Source organism: Prionailurus viverrinus, chromosome A1, assembly GCF_022837055.1.
Source record: "Prionailurus viverrinus isolate Anna chromosome A1, UM_Priviv_1.0, whole genome shotgun sequence".
In the NCBI taxonomy this organism is placed as follows: domain Eukaryota; kingdom Metazoa; phylum Chordata; class Mammalia; order Carnivora; family Felidae; genus Prionailurus; species Prionailurus viverrinus.
The window spans coordinates 72,105,401-72,121,675 of NC_062561.1; the positions used below are offsets into that span (position 1 = coordinate 72,105,401).

At 42.9% G+C, this 16,275-nt stretch overlaps 1 protein-coding gene across 2 annotated transcripts in view; it reads left to right on the forward strand.

Moving 5' to 3' along the window:
- Nucleotides 1-16,275, forward strand: part of PCCA (propionyl-CoA carboxylase subunit alpha) — a 417,383-nt gene that overhangs the window by 387,754 nt on the left and 13,354 nt on the right. Inside the window, exon 22 of one of the 2 annotated variants that reach the window (XM_047863104.1) lies at nucleotides 15,315-15,455. The exons of the other annotated variant lie outside the window; for it this stretch is intronic. Coding sequence (XP_047719060.1) covers nucleotides 15,315-15,455 — 141 coding nt within the window. The remainder of the gene's footprint in view (nucleotides 1-15,314; nucleotides 15,456-16,275) is intronic. 2 annotated transcript variants of the gene reach the window in all.

Below are 16,275 nucleotides of genomic sequence, written 5' to 3' on the forward strand. Positions count from 1 at the left end.
TTTTAAGAGAGAGGGGGTATGCACATGAGCAGGGGAGGGGCAGAAAGAGAGAGAGAGAGAGAGAGAGAGAGAATCCTGAGCAGGCTCTGTGCCATTAGCACAGAGCCTGACATGGGGCTCGATCCCACAAACTGTGAGATCATGACCTGAGCCAAAATCAAGAGTCAGGCACTTAACTGACTGAGCCACCCAGGCACCCCATACTCATAACTTCTTAGGTTTATCAGTGATTATCATATATGAAGAAAGACTATGTCACTCAGAAGATTTTTCTACCCAGAGCAAGAGTCAAAGAAGCATTCTTTAGGGGCTCCTGGATGGCTCAGTCGGTTAAGCGTCCGACTTTGGCTCAGGTCATGATCTCATAGTTTGTGAGTTCAAGCCCCGTATCAGGCTTCGTGCTGACAGCTCAGAGCCTGGAGCCTGTTTCGGATTCTGTGTCTCCCCCTCTCTCTGCCCCTCCCCTGCTTGTTCTCTGTCTCTAAAGAAAAAAAAATAAAAACCTCAAAAGGAAAATATGTGATTAAATATTTTTGTGATTTAATATATGTGATTAAAATATTTTTTAAAAAATAAAAGGGGCCCCAGAGATATCCCTTGCCCCTTCTACCATGTAGGACACAAAAGAAAGATGGCTGTCTGTGAACCAGAGAGCAGGCTCTTACCAGACACAGAATTTGCCAGTGCCTTAATCTTAGACTTCCCAAACTTTGTAACTGTGGAAATAAATGTCTGTTATTTGTAAGCCACACATGCATGCTTTCTGTTACAGCAGCCCTGAAGGTCTAAGATAGGCTCCCCTGAAAAGGCTGCTCCAATAGTGGAGTAGGGTGCCTTACATCCACACTTCTCCAAGGGTGGTCCCAGATCAGCCACCTCAGGGTCTCTTGGGAACTTATTAGAAATACAATCCCCCACCCAGTCCTGAGTCAGCAACCCTGGAGGTGGGGCCCAGCAATCTGCTCTAACCAGCCCTCTGGGTGAGTTTTGAGTCTTCTGGGTGGAGAACCACTACTTGTGCTGTCTTAATGGAGAGCACTGCCCCTTGATGCCGCTTCTGCTGATTCCATGTGTATCAAACAACCATGGATGTAATTTGTGTACACACACTACACTTGTGGGATGTGCTACTTCCCTTTACAAATGTATTTCTGATTGTAAATTTACAGGATGGTTTTCACACATCAGTTGCTTGTGAGCTTGACAAGCAGACCCATCTAGTTGAGAATGACCCATTCTGTGCTATAGAGGAAGTCTGTAGCACAGTGTAAGTCTGAGGAAGTCTAAGGCTGTGAAACAGTGGCCCGGCCTGTGATCTAGGGTGGATTCACTAACGTAGATGCCATGGGGTGAGTCAGCCCAGCAGCCAAGGTCCCATCCCAGCCCTCCTGGGGCTCTCTCTTTCCTGACCTTATATTCCAGTGGAAGAACTAACTGATAGTCAGCCCTCCTGGTCTCTGGGCTCTGGACACAAGTGAAGTGTTTCCTAGACTTATTTTCGTGGACTGCTGTGTAACATTATTTAACTGTAATTGTAAAAGTGTTAGGTGTTTTTCAATTTGATTAGACAGCTTTCGCTTAGGAATAAGTCCACAGGAAAATGATCCTAAATTCTATGACTAAAGCTTCGGGTGATTTCTTTTGGCATTTCTGACCTTCTAGACTCAGAAAAATCACTGCGTGGTTAACAGTTTATAAAGTTAAGAGAGCTTTATGTTGATTGATATGAATGTTAGTATTTGAGCGAAGGACAGCTTCCGGGACATTATTGTGGAGTCATTGCAACCAAGCTTGGTTATCTGCTCCGTACAGATAACAGGTCATGCTGTCGGGGACAATTAGAGAAAACGAGAATGAAGTTGAGTGAAGGACAGGGGGATAGAGCAGACGGCAGACATGGTTTGTCAGTGCAGCCTTGGGAGGAAGGGCCCGAGAAGCTGAGGGGCAGCATACCCAAGGCCTTCTTACATTTACAACTGTGCCTCATAGTCCTCAGGAATAAGAGAGCTGAGTCCTGGGGAAGAGGGGCCAGCCGGGCCAGTTGGGGCTATTTTTCTGCATTCTGGAGTTGTCATAGCAGAGTCTGTGTATTATGGAAGGGGGTTGGGAACAACACAGGGGTATATGGGAATTTTCCCTCTGCTTCAGATGAGCTAAGCATGCAAAAAGAAGTAACCTAACTTCCTTCCTGTGTTTAAAAACTGATAGTCAAGGATGCTGACTGGCAAAATACCATGGATTTCCCCCTTTTTATTTATTTATTTTTATTAAAATGTTTTATTTATTTATTTAGAGAGGTGGGGGCGGGGGGAGGGGCAGGGAGAGGGAAACCCAAGCAGGCTCCACACCATCTGGCCATCTGCGCAGAGCCTAATGGGGGATTCGATCCCATGAACCATGAGATCATGACCTGAGTCAAAATCAAGAGTCAGATGCTTAACCTACTGAGCCACCCAGGTGCCCGAATTCCCCCCTTTTTAAATAAGGCAGCTTCCTTGTTGTATTGTACCCAGTGTGGATGCATTTATAAAAATAGATATGTATGTTTGTGTTTTTATAGATTTACATGAGTAGATTTACAATCCAAATTATTTCATGACTTCAGGGGAGTGGGATTGGAGGGGGGATTATTAGCTTGTTTTATATACTTCTTTATTATAGGACTCTTACAAGTCTTTAACTCTTGCTCACTTCATAAAAGAAATCTTAAATTTTATAAGAGTTTTCAAAGTTCACTCACAAACTCAGTCCCCAGTTCTCTCTCTCACTTATAAATCTCTCAATTTCCTCAAATATGAATCTCCTGCCCTGAGAATTTAGAACATAGACCCTAAGTCTGGGGCAAGATTATGATAGATTAGCATAGATACAGCAAAGTTTCCAGGTAGTATGCTCATGAGAATTGAATAGAAGGCCACATTATTAGGCTAAGAATATTATCAGAGGAAATTCCAAATGTAGGAGACTGAGGTGTGAAAAATAAGTTGTGTGTTTACATGTGCTTGAGAGAGAGAGACTTAGATCTATGTGTTTTGATGAATTCTGGAATACCCGGTACAGCCTCCAGTGTCTTCTCGGAGAATATGCCCAAGCATTCTGGTATCTGAATTTTGACTTCATGAGATATTGTGATTTGTAACAAGAAATACACATTTGGGGGTGCCTGGGTAGCTCAGTTGGTTAAGTGTCCAGCCTCGGCTCAGGTGATGATCTCATGGTTCATGGGTTTGAGCCCCACATTGGGCTCTGTGCTGACAGCTTGGAGCCTAGAGCCTGCTTCAGATTCTGTGTTTCTCTCTGTCTCTGCCCCTCCCCTGCTCATGCTCTGTGTCTCTTTCAAAACTAAATAAACATTTAAAAAATTTAAAAAAAAATACATATTTGTTCTTCGTCCCATTCCTGGCATAGAGCTCCTAAAGCCCTTGGAATTTCCTAAGTGAAATGAGTGATAAAGGTAAAGAGAGCATCTTTCATTATTTATAACAAGCCCCTTCCAGCTACAACTGAGCTTAGGTTAATGAGTGACTTTTGGAAAGCCTCTAAGGATGGGGGGGGGGGAGGTTGCTAGTTTCCAGGAAACCAAGAAGGTGATTAGAGTTCTGGAACTTTCAGCCCTACCCCCCCCCCCCCCCACCACCACCACCAAAAAAAGAAAAAAAGAAAAAAAAAACCCTGGGGAGAGAATAGAGGCTGGAAGTTAAACTAACCACTAACAGCCAATGATTTAATGGATCATGATTCCATAAGGAAGCCTCTGTAAACTCTAACTGAAGAGGTTTGGAGAGGTTGTGGGTTGACGTGCCAGGAGGGTGGCACACCTGGTATGGTCATGGATGCTCTGCACCCTCCCTCATATTTTATCTGTGCATTTTTTCAATCTGGCAGTTCCTGAGGGGTTTTCTTTTGTAATAAGTGAGTAATCTAGTAAGCAAACTATTTTCCTGAGTTCTGTGAGCCATTCTAACAAAGTTTCAAATCCGAGGAGGGAGTTGTGGGAGCCTCCAATTTATTTATAGCAGGTCCATCAGAAGCACAGGTGACAGCCTGGACTTGTGATTGGCATCTGAGGTGGGGCCAGTCTTGTGGGACTGAGCCCTTAACCTGGGAGGTCTGACACTGACTGCAGGTAGACAGTGTCAGAACTGAATTGATTGGTGTGGGGAAAATGCCCACACAGTTAGTGGCCAGAGTATTCTGAGTATGAAAAAGTGTTTTGTTTTTCCTTTCACTTCATTTCAAGAGAGGGGCTAACATAAAAAAGCCCCCCTCACATTTATTACATGATTTATAGTCCTCATCTATATTTATATTTGTGTTATTTATGAATGTCTTTTCTCTCTGGCCAGATTCTGGTGTTTGAGGTCAGGAGCCAATTTTTCTTATTTATATTGTATTCTCATATTACCCATATGTGCATGATAAATAGTTTTTGAATGAATGAACCATACTCTTTCACTAATTGAATATGACATTATCTAAGGAAAGGATGACCATAGAATCCTGCACTGCCCGATCTGGATGCCTTCTTAATATCAGAACCAACTTCTTTCCTTTGATCTTAGACCCAGGTGTCATTTTGAAAAATTTAGTCTATTTCCTTAATGTGGAACCATAGAACTAGAATTGTAACAAATAGAATTTGCTATTCCATGATGCTTTACAATATACAATTAAAAAAATCACAACTACCACTGTCTTTTCTTTGACAATCAGAGGTACTTGGGAAGCAAAGAGGAAATCATATTTGGTGAGTGGTTACTGTCAGGCACTTGCTACTTAGTCTGTAAAACTTTTTTCAGTTTAATCTCTCAGTCATTTAATCCATGTTTTATCTTGATTTTAGAAATGAAGAGATTTGTTCTGAGAAGTTAGATCACTTGGCCAAAAGGTGAATCTATTGGGATATCAAAATTCAGGCCATTTGGCTTCAAAGACTTGTGCTTTTTTTTCTTTGAACTCTCTTCTGCTTCCAGTATGGTGGCCACGTCTCCTTTTACCTCTGTTGTCCACATGGCTTTATAGGGCTTGTCTGTCTTCAATACTGTATCTTCTGTATAATGTGCCACATGTGACATGCCAGAAGTCCACTTAGTAGCATGGGTTAAACTTCTGAGATATGTAAGAATTCTAAACTATAAAATTGCTAAGCAGTCCACTGATAGATTGCAGAGGCCAAGGGCAGGCCACAGCAAAATGGGCCCTTTGGTATGAAGATAATTTTGAGTTAAAAGCAATCAAAACCCAGCAGATTCAGGAAAAGCTCTTTATCTCCCGCACAGCTACCTAAAAAGAATTTAGTTAGGGGGCCTACTCCAGGAAGAGAGCTGTCACCACAGATGACTACATTACACCTTGAGCTAGGTACAGTAGATAGGGAGGAAGCTAGCAAGGCCTGTTTGATCCAAGTCCTCCATGTTCTGTTGTTTCTGAGTGGCCCAGCAAACACTTGTTTACCAAACATTTATTCTTTCTCATTCTTCCTAAAGGTTACATTCCTTCCCTTTGAGGTCCCAGACCCATACCCCCTTCTCCTCAGTGTTCAACATGACAGAGATGCCTTATTTTGCCTGTGTTGGCGATTTCATGTCTGTGTGGATTTCCTGTAACTACAATTTTAAATTTGATCTTCTGTTCATCTTATGTCCACCTGATCCTTAATCCAGCTAGAAGGACCTTGAATGGCAGAGGAAATTTCTTCCTCCCTGACAAGATCATTCCCAGTACTTTGGACCAGGGGTTGTTGGGTTGTGTAGGAGATGAAAACTTTTTCTTCTCTCCTCTTAGATTTCAGTGCCTGGAGCCTTGCAAATCAAACTGACAAAAGGCAGATTAACAAAAGAAAAAAATAGATTATGTTACGTACTTATATACATGGGAGTTCCCAAAAAAATGTAAAATAAGACATTTAGAATGTGGGGGGTTTATACTATCTTAACAAAGGACACTATAGTGTGAGGACAAAGGAAAGGAGGTTTGGGACTTCTGGGGGTGGGAGTAAGTTGTGGGAAGGTAACTAGGAAATGTAGGATAAATATGGTATTTTTAGTGTGGTTTCTCATGCCGACAACAGCCTTCTCAGGCCATAAGAGTAGCTCTGGAGCAGTTCTCTTCCTTGTGTATGAGAGAAAGACACCTGCTTCTAGACCAGAAGGGGAGGGCAGAGAGCTCATTGCTTTCAGCTCAAAGCAATCCTTTCAGCGAAAGGGCATGTTTTGGGGTGGCTGGCATACTGTGCCCTTCTTTAGTTTTCTGCTTTCATCTTCTTGGCCAACAGTTTACTCCACAATATTATCCTCTGTACTTTTGTTTGCTTTTGCCTTGATATATTTTAGTTTCAAATTTCTGACCAATATAAGCTAACATTTTGCCTTATTAGATTCTGAGTTTCTTTAGTGAATTCATACTAGTAAGAACATTGTATCATTAAAAAAATCCATATAAAGCCCAGAGCACTGTTGAACAGCCCCATGGCATCGGTACACTCCCCAGATCTCTGATGTTCCATCTCAGGACTAAAGAACTTTCCAGGGGGGGCGCCTGGGTGGCACAGTCGGTTAAGCGTCCGACTTCAGCCAGGTCACGATCTCGCGGTCCGTGAGTTCGAGCCCCGCGTCAGGCTCTGGGCTGACGGCTCAGAGCCTGGAGCCTGTTTCCGATTCTGTGTCTCCCTCTCTCTCTGCCCCTCCTCCATTCATGCTCTGTCTCTCTCTGTCCCAAAAATAAATAAAAACATTGGAAAAAAAAATTAAAAAAAAAAAAAGAACTTTCCAGGGAAGGCCAAGATCCCTATCTTTTTTCCCCAGAGTTCACTTATTCTGCGCCCTGTAGACAACATTACTTTAACTTGAGATGAGCACAGAACAATTCAAATAGAAGAGGAGGAAATGGAGGCGTAGGGACCATAGCGAAATGGTACACTTCCCTACCTATGTGCTTATTTACATAATTGTGTTTTTATAACACTTCCTGTACTTTTCTGTAAGCTGATGCTGCCCTAATTATAGATTTTCAAGAGAACACTTCATTGTACCCCAAATTATATAGTGCTTTAAAAAGGTACCTTCTTACTGGTTTACCAAATACCTCATAAATGCGTAATTACGTAAAACTGTTCAGGATACAGAATAGAAACAGCCTGTACTGTTCACAGATGTTGGTATTGTTACATAATTGAGCACAAGGCTTTCAAAGATCTATAATATTTTTCTTGTATGAAAAAGAAAGAAATGACTCATTATAGTCATAATGTGTCACAGAGACTCCTGATCAAACAGAATGCGTGTGTTCTGTTTTGTGAGTTCTGTACAGAACATTGTCAATGGACTTGCCTTTGTGGATGGGAAAGTGCCACTTATTCCAGCAAATTACCTTTGTGGCATATGTACTTGCTTGTTAGACAGCTTGCGGGCACCTGGGTGAGGCAGAGGCTGGGCCCCTTTATCCTGGCACACCTGCACACTGCGTCCCCACAGCGCCGGGCACCAGGGAAGTTCCCCCATTCACTGACTCGCTCTTTCAGAAACCCGTTGAGGACCCGCAGCCAGCGCTGTCCTGCAAACTGGGAGCGGGCTGGCTTCCTGTAGGGTAGCTCTGTGGCTTTTCCTTCAGTTTTGGCTCTATCTTGAGACACCAGTGATTCAAATTGCAACGAAGGTAACTCTGTGGAACACAGCTGAGGAAATAGGATTGGTTAAGTGCCGGGTTTAATGTTTAAGTTGCAATTTAATTTTCAGTGCTATGGTGACAAAAGATGCATTGCTGATCTTAGGATATTAGAATTGGAAGGACTCGTGTTTCTGAGGAAAAAACAAAATTGGAAAAACAAATTAGGTTAGATTTTTACATGATTGACAGATGTCCCCATGTTTTTCTCTCCGAGGAAATTGCCTTTTGGGAATGAGCCGGAGAAACACACGAACTTACTCATTCCTTCAAAGGCTTTGATATCAGCCTTAAGATTAGTTCTTTTCTCTAAGGATACTTGGTCTTTTTTAGCAAGAATTTGAAAGATGCGGTGCAGAAGTGGGCTTCACGTATTTTTCTTGTTTTCCTTTGTTGGAATTCACCTCCCACCTCTCCTTTTGTGACTCTTGCCTCAAAAACTGTCCTTCATGAGATCGTTGCACCACTGTGGCTCCTTGTGGCACATTGATTGGTCCAGCAAAAGCCTGGAGTTTGAGAACCAACTTAGCAGCGAGAGAATAAAACCTGGAGCATAGATTGATTCATAACCGTAAGTGGGCCAGTGTTGAAAGTGGCGTATTATGTCACTGCCACATATTGACATTATCAATTATGTGTCATTAAACAGCTCACCTCACTGAATGATTTACTTTGTGTGTAACTGCCTTTTTCAATTAAAGGGAGCAAACGTTGGGGAACGGGGTCACAGTATCAGAAACCATATATTTTCTCCTGTTAACACCAGCCTCGCAGCCTCGCAAGCGAGGGGTGTGTTGGTGTTTTGCTTCAGGCTGTACTGCTCTAGTTTAAATGGTCCAAACAAGTGATTAATGATTGGGGGCAGGCCCTTACACTGCTTTCCAGACCTCTTCTTCAGCATACTTCCATTTATGTCACCTAGCCACACGCTTGGGAGGTGTTACTTCAGCACAGATCACACTATTTTGTCGGCATTGGTTTCCATTTTGGGGACCCTTGATGTTGCTCTATATACATGTACCTGTTCTCTGTGTATGTGTGTATTTACTGAAGAATTATATTAAGCGTACTGTAATGCATATATACTCACGTGTTATTTATTTATTAGCACAATGACCTAAACCTTAAACTCTTTGACATGGCGTTTGCAATGCAGGTGTTTCTGATATATAAAGACTATATGGTCCAGTGAAAGGTGGGCTTGCCCCCACCAAAGCAGCTCTGGATTTTTTTCTCCATGTTTCAGTGGTGATAATTCGATCCAGACGATGCATTTTCTTGGGACGTTCTTTTATTGTCTTACAAGTCGATGTGGTATTTGGATTTCGCAAGGCTAAACCATACACGGTGTTTCTCAAACGTGCGTTTCTCAAAAGTGCGTTTGCGAGATATGTTAACTGTTACTCTGAAGTTGAGAATTTGAACTATTAGTCGACCCACTATATTTGCTCTCTGTGTAAAAGTTTGTTATAACAGTGCTAATTACTAAGCAGCTGGATTTGTGAAAAAGTGCACAGCAGTAATTTGCACCTGACTGTTGCTTTGCTAGGAAAAGAATTGTGATCACATACATGGGGTGCATGCGCTTGATCTATAAACTTCCAAAGAGCATGTTTATCTGTGGACCTTCAACAGTTTGACTTTTTGAGTAGAGCATTTGGTTTCTGTATGTGTACTTCTGAGACACTCGTTTTTACCCTAATAGGAGCTGTTGAGCACTGATAGGACATTTTACAAAGAGAAGGGTAGCATTTTACAACAAGACTGAAGCTTTTAAATGACTACGTGCTTCTGCTTATTATGTTTTGCTAGTTTTAGGGGGCCAGACAAGAAACAAGATTTCCTTTCTAATTCCTTACTCTCATACAAAATCATGAACTGGCCTAGTCAGATGTCAGTAAAATCATTGTTTCAGTGGCAGATCAGAATGGGCCTGTCCCATTGGACTCACATCCTGAATAATTCTTTCTACGCAAATGGAGTAGATAACACACCACACCGAAACCAGCGGATTTTTGTGTTTGGTTTTGGTCTATTAAGAACAACTCCAGGTCAGGTCTTGGGAAAGAATTTATTTTTGCCCTGTGGATGCGTCGGAAACATCTGCTTCAGGTAGTTGACAGGTGTTCCTTATTAACCCATGAGCCAAAGACCCAGATAGGGAGTTCTCACTATTTGAAAACTGCACATTCCTTGTGTTTGTAAGTGTATATTCAGATTAATTCCACATACCTCTTATTTGGATTGCTGACAGACAGGAACTTCGAAAAGAAACGGGTGCTTTTAAAGAGGAATGTGAAAAATGAAATTTGCTTTCTTAGTACAAGAGTTTTTCTGTACTTTCAAGAACTGGTGCTCTTGGGCAGAAAGGAAAGGTTTCAAAGGAACCTCATCTCCATATGGTTTTACTCGATAATCCTTTATCCAACATCTTCAGCTCTCATTCCTTTGCTTTCTTGCCTGTGGCTACATTTCTATCTCGGCATCAATTAGCACAGTGATTTATACAACAAGCAAGCAGTTTAGAGGTAATGGTACACAATTAACATCTCATTCCACCATAAAGGGTATGCTAAATACCCCAGTCATTGCTTTCTCTGCCTGGAATTGAAATAAGTGTTTGTCCTAATTCATATGCTATCTGATGTGAAGTGGGCCGGCTTTGTACTGCACTACACCATTAATCTAATTATAGCTAGCTGCAAATGAAGTGCTGTCTGAGCACGGAGAGTGAAGAAAATAGCCTTTTGTCATTTAGCCTGACTCTGCGAAGCAAGATCACACTTTACGGGGCAATACTGCGAACTGGAAATCTCCATAATATTGCTGCCTGTTGCATCTTTTCTAATTGCCACAGCATTGTAAACACAACCGGGCGCTGATATAAATAGAGCTGTAGATATGCTGTCATGTGGGTTGTCGGAGAAAGTCCTCCGAGTGCTGTTGGATTAAATGATGCGTCCTGATTGACAGCTACCTCGAGACTGTGCGGATGGAGTTGTCACAGCATTATGCTGAGGGGCTGCTCCGGTGGTTGCAGCTGTACCGACTCGGGGACAGCCGCCTGTTCGGTTCACCTTCTTGGCCCGGGGTGTGTGTTGTGGGGGGGGGGGGCGGTGGCAGGGCTGGTGGAGGTTGGGGGGAGCTCTCCCAGAGAAGGGCAGCCACAGGCTCTGATCCTCTCTGTTTGGGGTATTGTTTCTTGCAGATTTTTTCTTGCAGATTCTTGCAGGGTCGGTTTGGTTTGGCTGGGCCCGATGCTGCTGTATTTTGCACGGCATTGACCCCTTGCTGTGGTTTTCCTCCAGTGTTCACAGTGATCCCACAAAGAACTCAGGAATGGGGAAAACAAAAAACAAAACAAAAACCGTTGAATTAAGACTCCAAATGTACCTCAGTGTTCTAATGTATATTTAGTGAGGCTTTTTTTTTTCTAGTTTTCTGAAACTCCAGTGTTTTTAAAGATGTCTTTTTTTTTTTTTTTTTTTTTTTTTTGCAGCTAGTCATTTCTGACACTTTAAGAACACTGACACTTGCTCTCCAGCTCAGAGTTAGGAAAGTAGATTTTTAGGGGCATGTTGGAGTGTTAGCTCTCACTGCCACACCGTGGAAATGAAAAGGCAGTTTAATGTTGGAGACCCTTGGGACCAGAAGGTGAAAACTTGGAAGAGGAGAACCTTATATCTGAAGAAATGCATCTGCTCCCTTACTTAGTGAGGGTTGATATACGGTATATGGCCGGTGCTTCAGGATGTTTTGGGAACTGATGTAACATAATTCCCAGCAAAGTGCACCATTTACCCTTGACTGAGATGGCCCACAGTTGCCGTATGAAAACACGAGCAGTTCATCAACTGCACATGTCCTGATCGTTTTGGAAGAATGGCATAGGAGTGGAAACCAGAGGTGGGCTACTTTAAGGTGAAATCACAACTGAGACAGTATGCAAAGCAGCTTGGAAGCATTCATCCTGCAGGGAGCCCATAGGCCTCCAAGGCCTGCAGGTGCGAACACTCGGGGTGTGTGACTTGGTGAAGTCGCTGGTAAATCTCAGGGCAGTACAGAGAGGCACACGGATTTAAACTCCCTAAGGAGGCGCAGACACCAGCGGCAAGGCATTTTGTGTGACCATCTAGCGCAGTGTAGCCGTAGCAAGGGCTGCTTTACGCGGTGGTGTGCGTGTGCGTGTGCTGTGTGTGCGCCTGGCACGGGTGGGCTTGCCCATCTGCAGGATGTTTCTGTTAACCAACCTGACCAAAAAGCATATACCCCCCCCCAAACCATGACCACGCATGGCTTCTCCCCAAACTACCATGGCTCTCTGCCCCCACCTTTTCCCCCTTCGTTAGGTTCCATGCTGAGAGCCGTATGTTCATTGCAAAAACAATTCCATTGTGTTCCTTTTAAGCGTCCATCTCTTGTAGTTTTCTTCCTGACCCTTTATGTCTGGTGTGATTCCCTTCTCTTTCTTTCTTGTTGAGCTTTTTGGGAGAAATTTTGTTAGACATGGTTTTACATTACAGACACCATAAAATTCATTCACTTAGAGCCTCTGGCTGGGGTCATTAGAGAACACCTCCCATGAATATTCCCTCCCATCACTGTCCTTCCTACACGGGTTGAGCTGACCAGGCCACCCCCCCCCCCCCCACCCGGAGAGCACCTGTTCTCAGCGTTAAGTTCCTCCATGCGGAGCTTGATAATTTGTGGTTTATGAGCACCTCCCTAAAACCACAGTGAGGTTCCATCTACCGAAGAACCCAGAACGAATCCAGTTCAGGCCCCACAGATGTTTCTTGTGACCTTGCAGGGTGAGAACCTTCTGGGTTCTTCTAGGATTGTACTTCTCCGTCCTATCAAGTAACCTTTAAAATCTTGGACTCCCACTCCCAGAACCTCAAGTTTGTGGTTTATCTGCTTGAAAACAGTAACAACAACAACAACAACAACAACAACAACTTAAAAGCACAACTCTCCGGGGAGGTTTCATGGAACACTTTAGGAATATTTTAATGCCTAGCGTAAAAAACCAAACTCTTTGCGCGTCATAGGGCATTTTCCTGAATTCTTTTAGCTCGTTGGCTGGCTCTGCCTGAGCCCCGTAAGAATCAGAGAAACCAATAAATAGCAGTTTTGATCAGAAGTTTTGAAAGCCGTAGTGTACACTCTTAAACGACTTCTTTTCTGGGGGCAGCAAAAAGCTTTTATGGCTCTCACCAAGCACTTCATTCTGATGGGCCCATATGCTGCACCCGCTTAGATCCCATCCCGCCAGCGCGCCCCGCGTCCGCTGCACGGCGGAGCCAAGACGTTGTTTTAAGAGGCGTGTTTGTGTGGGCACGCTGAAGGGGTCAGGACACATCAAAGGTAATCTTAAAAAGAGAACCTCTTGCTGCCTCCTCTCTTTATATTCAGAAAGGTCGTTTCTTAGCCAACTATTTGCAAGGAGGCCTCTCCTGAGGCATTTACCCCGTTGTTATTTTTTACTTGTGATTACAATAAGTCGCTTATCCCCCAAACAGATTTAAGAACAATAAACAAATACAAGAGGAAAAGGAACATCTCATCAATAACAAAGACTGCATCTAAAGGCGCTGAGTTTTGTGACTCTTTTACATCTCTTTCCAAGCAAAGCAGGAGTCCTACAGAGAAAGGAATTCAAAAGATATGAAAATTATAAAAATAGTAAAAGGATCCAGTTTTAGTCAGGATCTTGTAATTTCTGGGGAGAAATGGAGCTCGGTACGATCTCAGCTCTTTATTTACATTAAGGCTTGTTTGTGATATAGCTAAAATTAGGTTTTAAGCCTGTCCACTGTGGTGAAATGTGATAAATCATATTGTTCACAGTGCAGAAAGAGCCTTTCCCTGAATTTAGACTTCACATTTTGTAGTCAAATGGTACAAAAAACAAGGGGAAAAAACTAGATCTGTGTGCTACACTGAACCTGGACAGCTGGGCCCAGTGCTGACCAGTCACGTGTTGGGAGCCGGGGAGGGCGCTGCCAGCTAGAAAAGTGACTTTGCTGTGGACTCTCCTGCTCCTAGGGGTGTTGGGTTTTCTTTTCTAAGACAGAGCACAGCTACGAAAACCATGCAATTTGGTACAATTATGTTATCCCTTCTTTCTCCGTCCACCCCCCTACCCCCCCCCCCCCCCCCCGCCATGGTCTAATGAAAGACTTTGAGGTACAATTCATCGCTGATAAGTAGTCCCTCTGCCTGGAATGTTTATTAGACTGACAGCACAATGCACTCTCCTTGCCACTTAGGACTCAGATGAATTTTAATAGGAGCAAAAAGCTTTTATTTGCACTGTAATTTCACTTAAGGATCATATCCTTCAGAAACTGGCAGACACTTGTATGTCTTGATTGCAAAACACACACTCAGGAGTAAAGAAACATGCAAAAGATGTTATTATTCAACCTGTCACAGTGGCAAATCTGAGCGGAACTTAGGCCATCGGTGCTCCTCCTGGGGGTCTCCCTTGCCCTTTTAGAACAAGTCCCACAAAGAGCACCCAGAAGGAATTCCGCCATGCCTGTACAGAACTAGAGGGGGAGTTCTATTTTGCCTTTGCATCCCTGCCATCATGATGCCCACAGGCGGCTTTGAGTTACAGCATCTTTTTTCGAACAAAATGGAGCTGCCTCCGTGTTGTATCTCTCTTACCCAAGGGAGATGCAACTTGGAAGGAATTCAGAAATCTTCAGGTGCTGGTTTCAGCCTCACTGAGTAACCCCTCCTCAAACCAGCTGAGTTTGTTTCTTTTTGGGTAGACCAAACTGTGGCTCTTCTATTTGTTCATAGAGATCCAGGATATTTTCCCCTGCCAGGCAGAAACTCTATTAGAAATGTTCTGTTTGACTGAACTCCCCTTAACCTGCCCGATTGTTTGAGAACCATATACAAAAGGTTCCATTAAAAATACTTGCTTGTGCATAATGTTTCTCTTAATGGCTTAAAGTCTGATATTATTGTCTCTCTGTGTAGAAGATAGTCCTTCTATTTCATTTTTATCTACCCTAAGCGTCTTGGTACCTTGGAAAGACTACGCCATGTTGTGCCCAAAAAGAAGAGCTAACTTTTTCTGTAGTGAATAAAACATACTGTGCCTCTAGAAAGAGATTGAATTTTAAATATTATTTTGCCCCAAACGAACACTGAAACCCTTTGTCTTAACTTGGTGGCACGGCCGCTCTCGCGGGGAGCAGGAGCCTGAGACAGCGATCTGCTGCCATCTGCTGGCGGGTGCCCGCAGAGTCACCCCTCTCCCTCCTGCAGATCCAGCCAGCTCATAGAATCCGTGTTAATTGGGATAAGTTTGTAAGCAGTGAAGGGAATATAAGGAAAAATCCTCACTGTTTTCTTTACAAAGTTTTGAGATGTTTGTCTTACAGGGTGACTGCTATTTCTCACTAATTAATTACTGGAGTTGTTCTCGTTTCAAGAAATTTCTTAAATAACCAGCTCACAACATGTGCCAGAAACAAAATGACTATATTTTGTTTCTCTGTACAATAATTAAAAACCATTGAATTCAAAGATGTGATCATTTAAATTTCAGAGCTAAAAATCTGATTCTGAAAGAATGCTACCTTTGAGGAAAAGTTCATTTAGACTCACTTACGTTTTTTTACCCCCTTAAGTACAAGGTGCATATATTAACCAAACTGGCTGCAGAACTGAACAAATTTATGCTGGAAAAAGCGGCTGAGGACACAAGCAGTATTCTGCGCTCCCCGATGCCTGGTGTGGTGGTGACCGTCTCTGTCAAGCCTGGAGACATGGTAAGGACCGAGCCTGTCTGTGGGATGAGGCGGACTGAAGCGCGATCACATTCTGTGCAGCTCTTTCTTGACTCCTGCCACCCCCACAAAACCGCTAAATAGCTTTTGCACATTCTCTGTCCAACTGCTTCACATTTGAATTGGGTTAGTAACAGTATCCCTGAGTGTCTCCCCTACCAAAGACCTGGGACTGGAATAGAAATAAGGCCAGAGTAATTCTGTTAATTGGCAAACGCAGTATTTTGGAAGTAGTTTATTTAACATTTCTATTTGCTTTCTAGTTCTCTGTGCTTTAAGTATCCTTGAAGAACTGACACCAAGCGATAGTCCTTTGATGGGGAACTCTCTATGATTTCTGGGGCTAAGGAAAGCTAATTCCATAAACTGTGCGGTACAGAGCACTTCCGTAACTTGATACATATAATTCAGGATCACAGTTTGAAGCTTTTCATCTTGACCTTGTGACATTAAGGCACAAATCAAAGCTATCTTAGTATTTCCTCACATGTTCAGAATCACCATAACATGTTATGGACGGATTGGTAGGATGCATTTTCATAGAGCATGGAGAGAGAGCTCTATTGATTCGCAGCAAAAATTTGTAAAAAGAAAACAAAGATGCAACCAGGTTTCTAGGGGACAGTTAAATACTAGCATTTTTATTTATGTGCTGGAAAATCATGGCCCAACATGATAGTCTTTAATGGATGGTATGGTGGTGACTCCATTGTGTGTCTCAGTGAAATCACAGGAGTTTACATACTTTCCCGTAAAGAGTGCATTAAAACTTCCTCTGTATTTCTTTATTAATATACTTAGT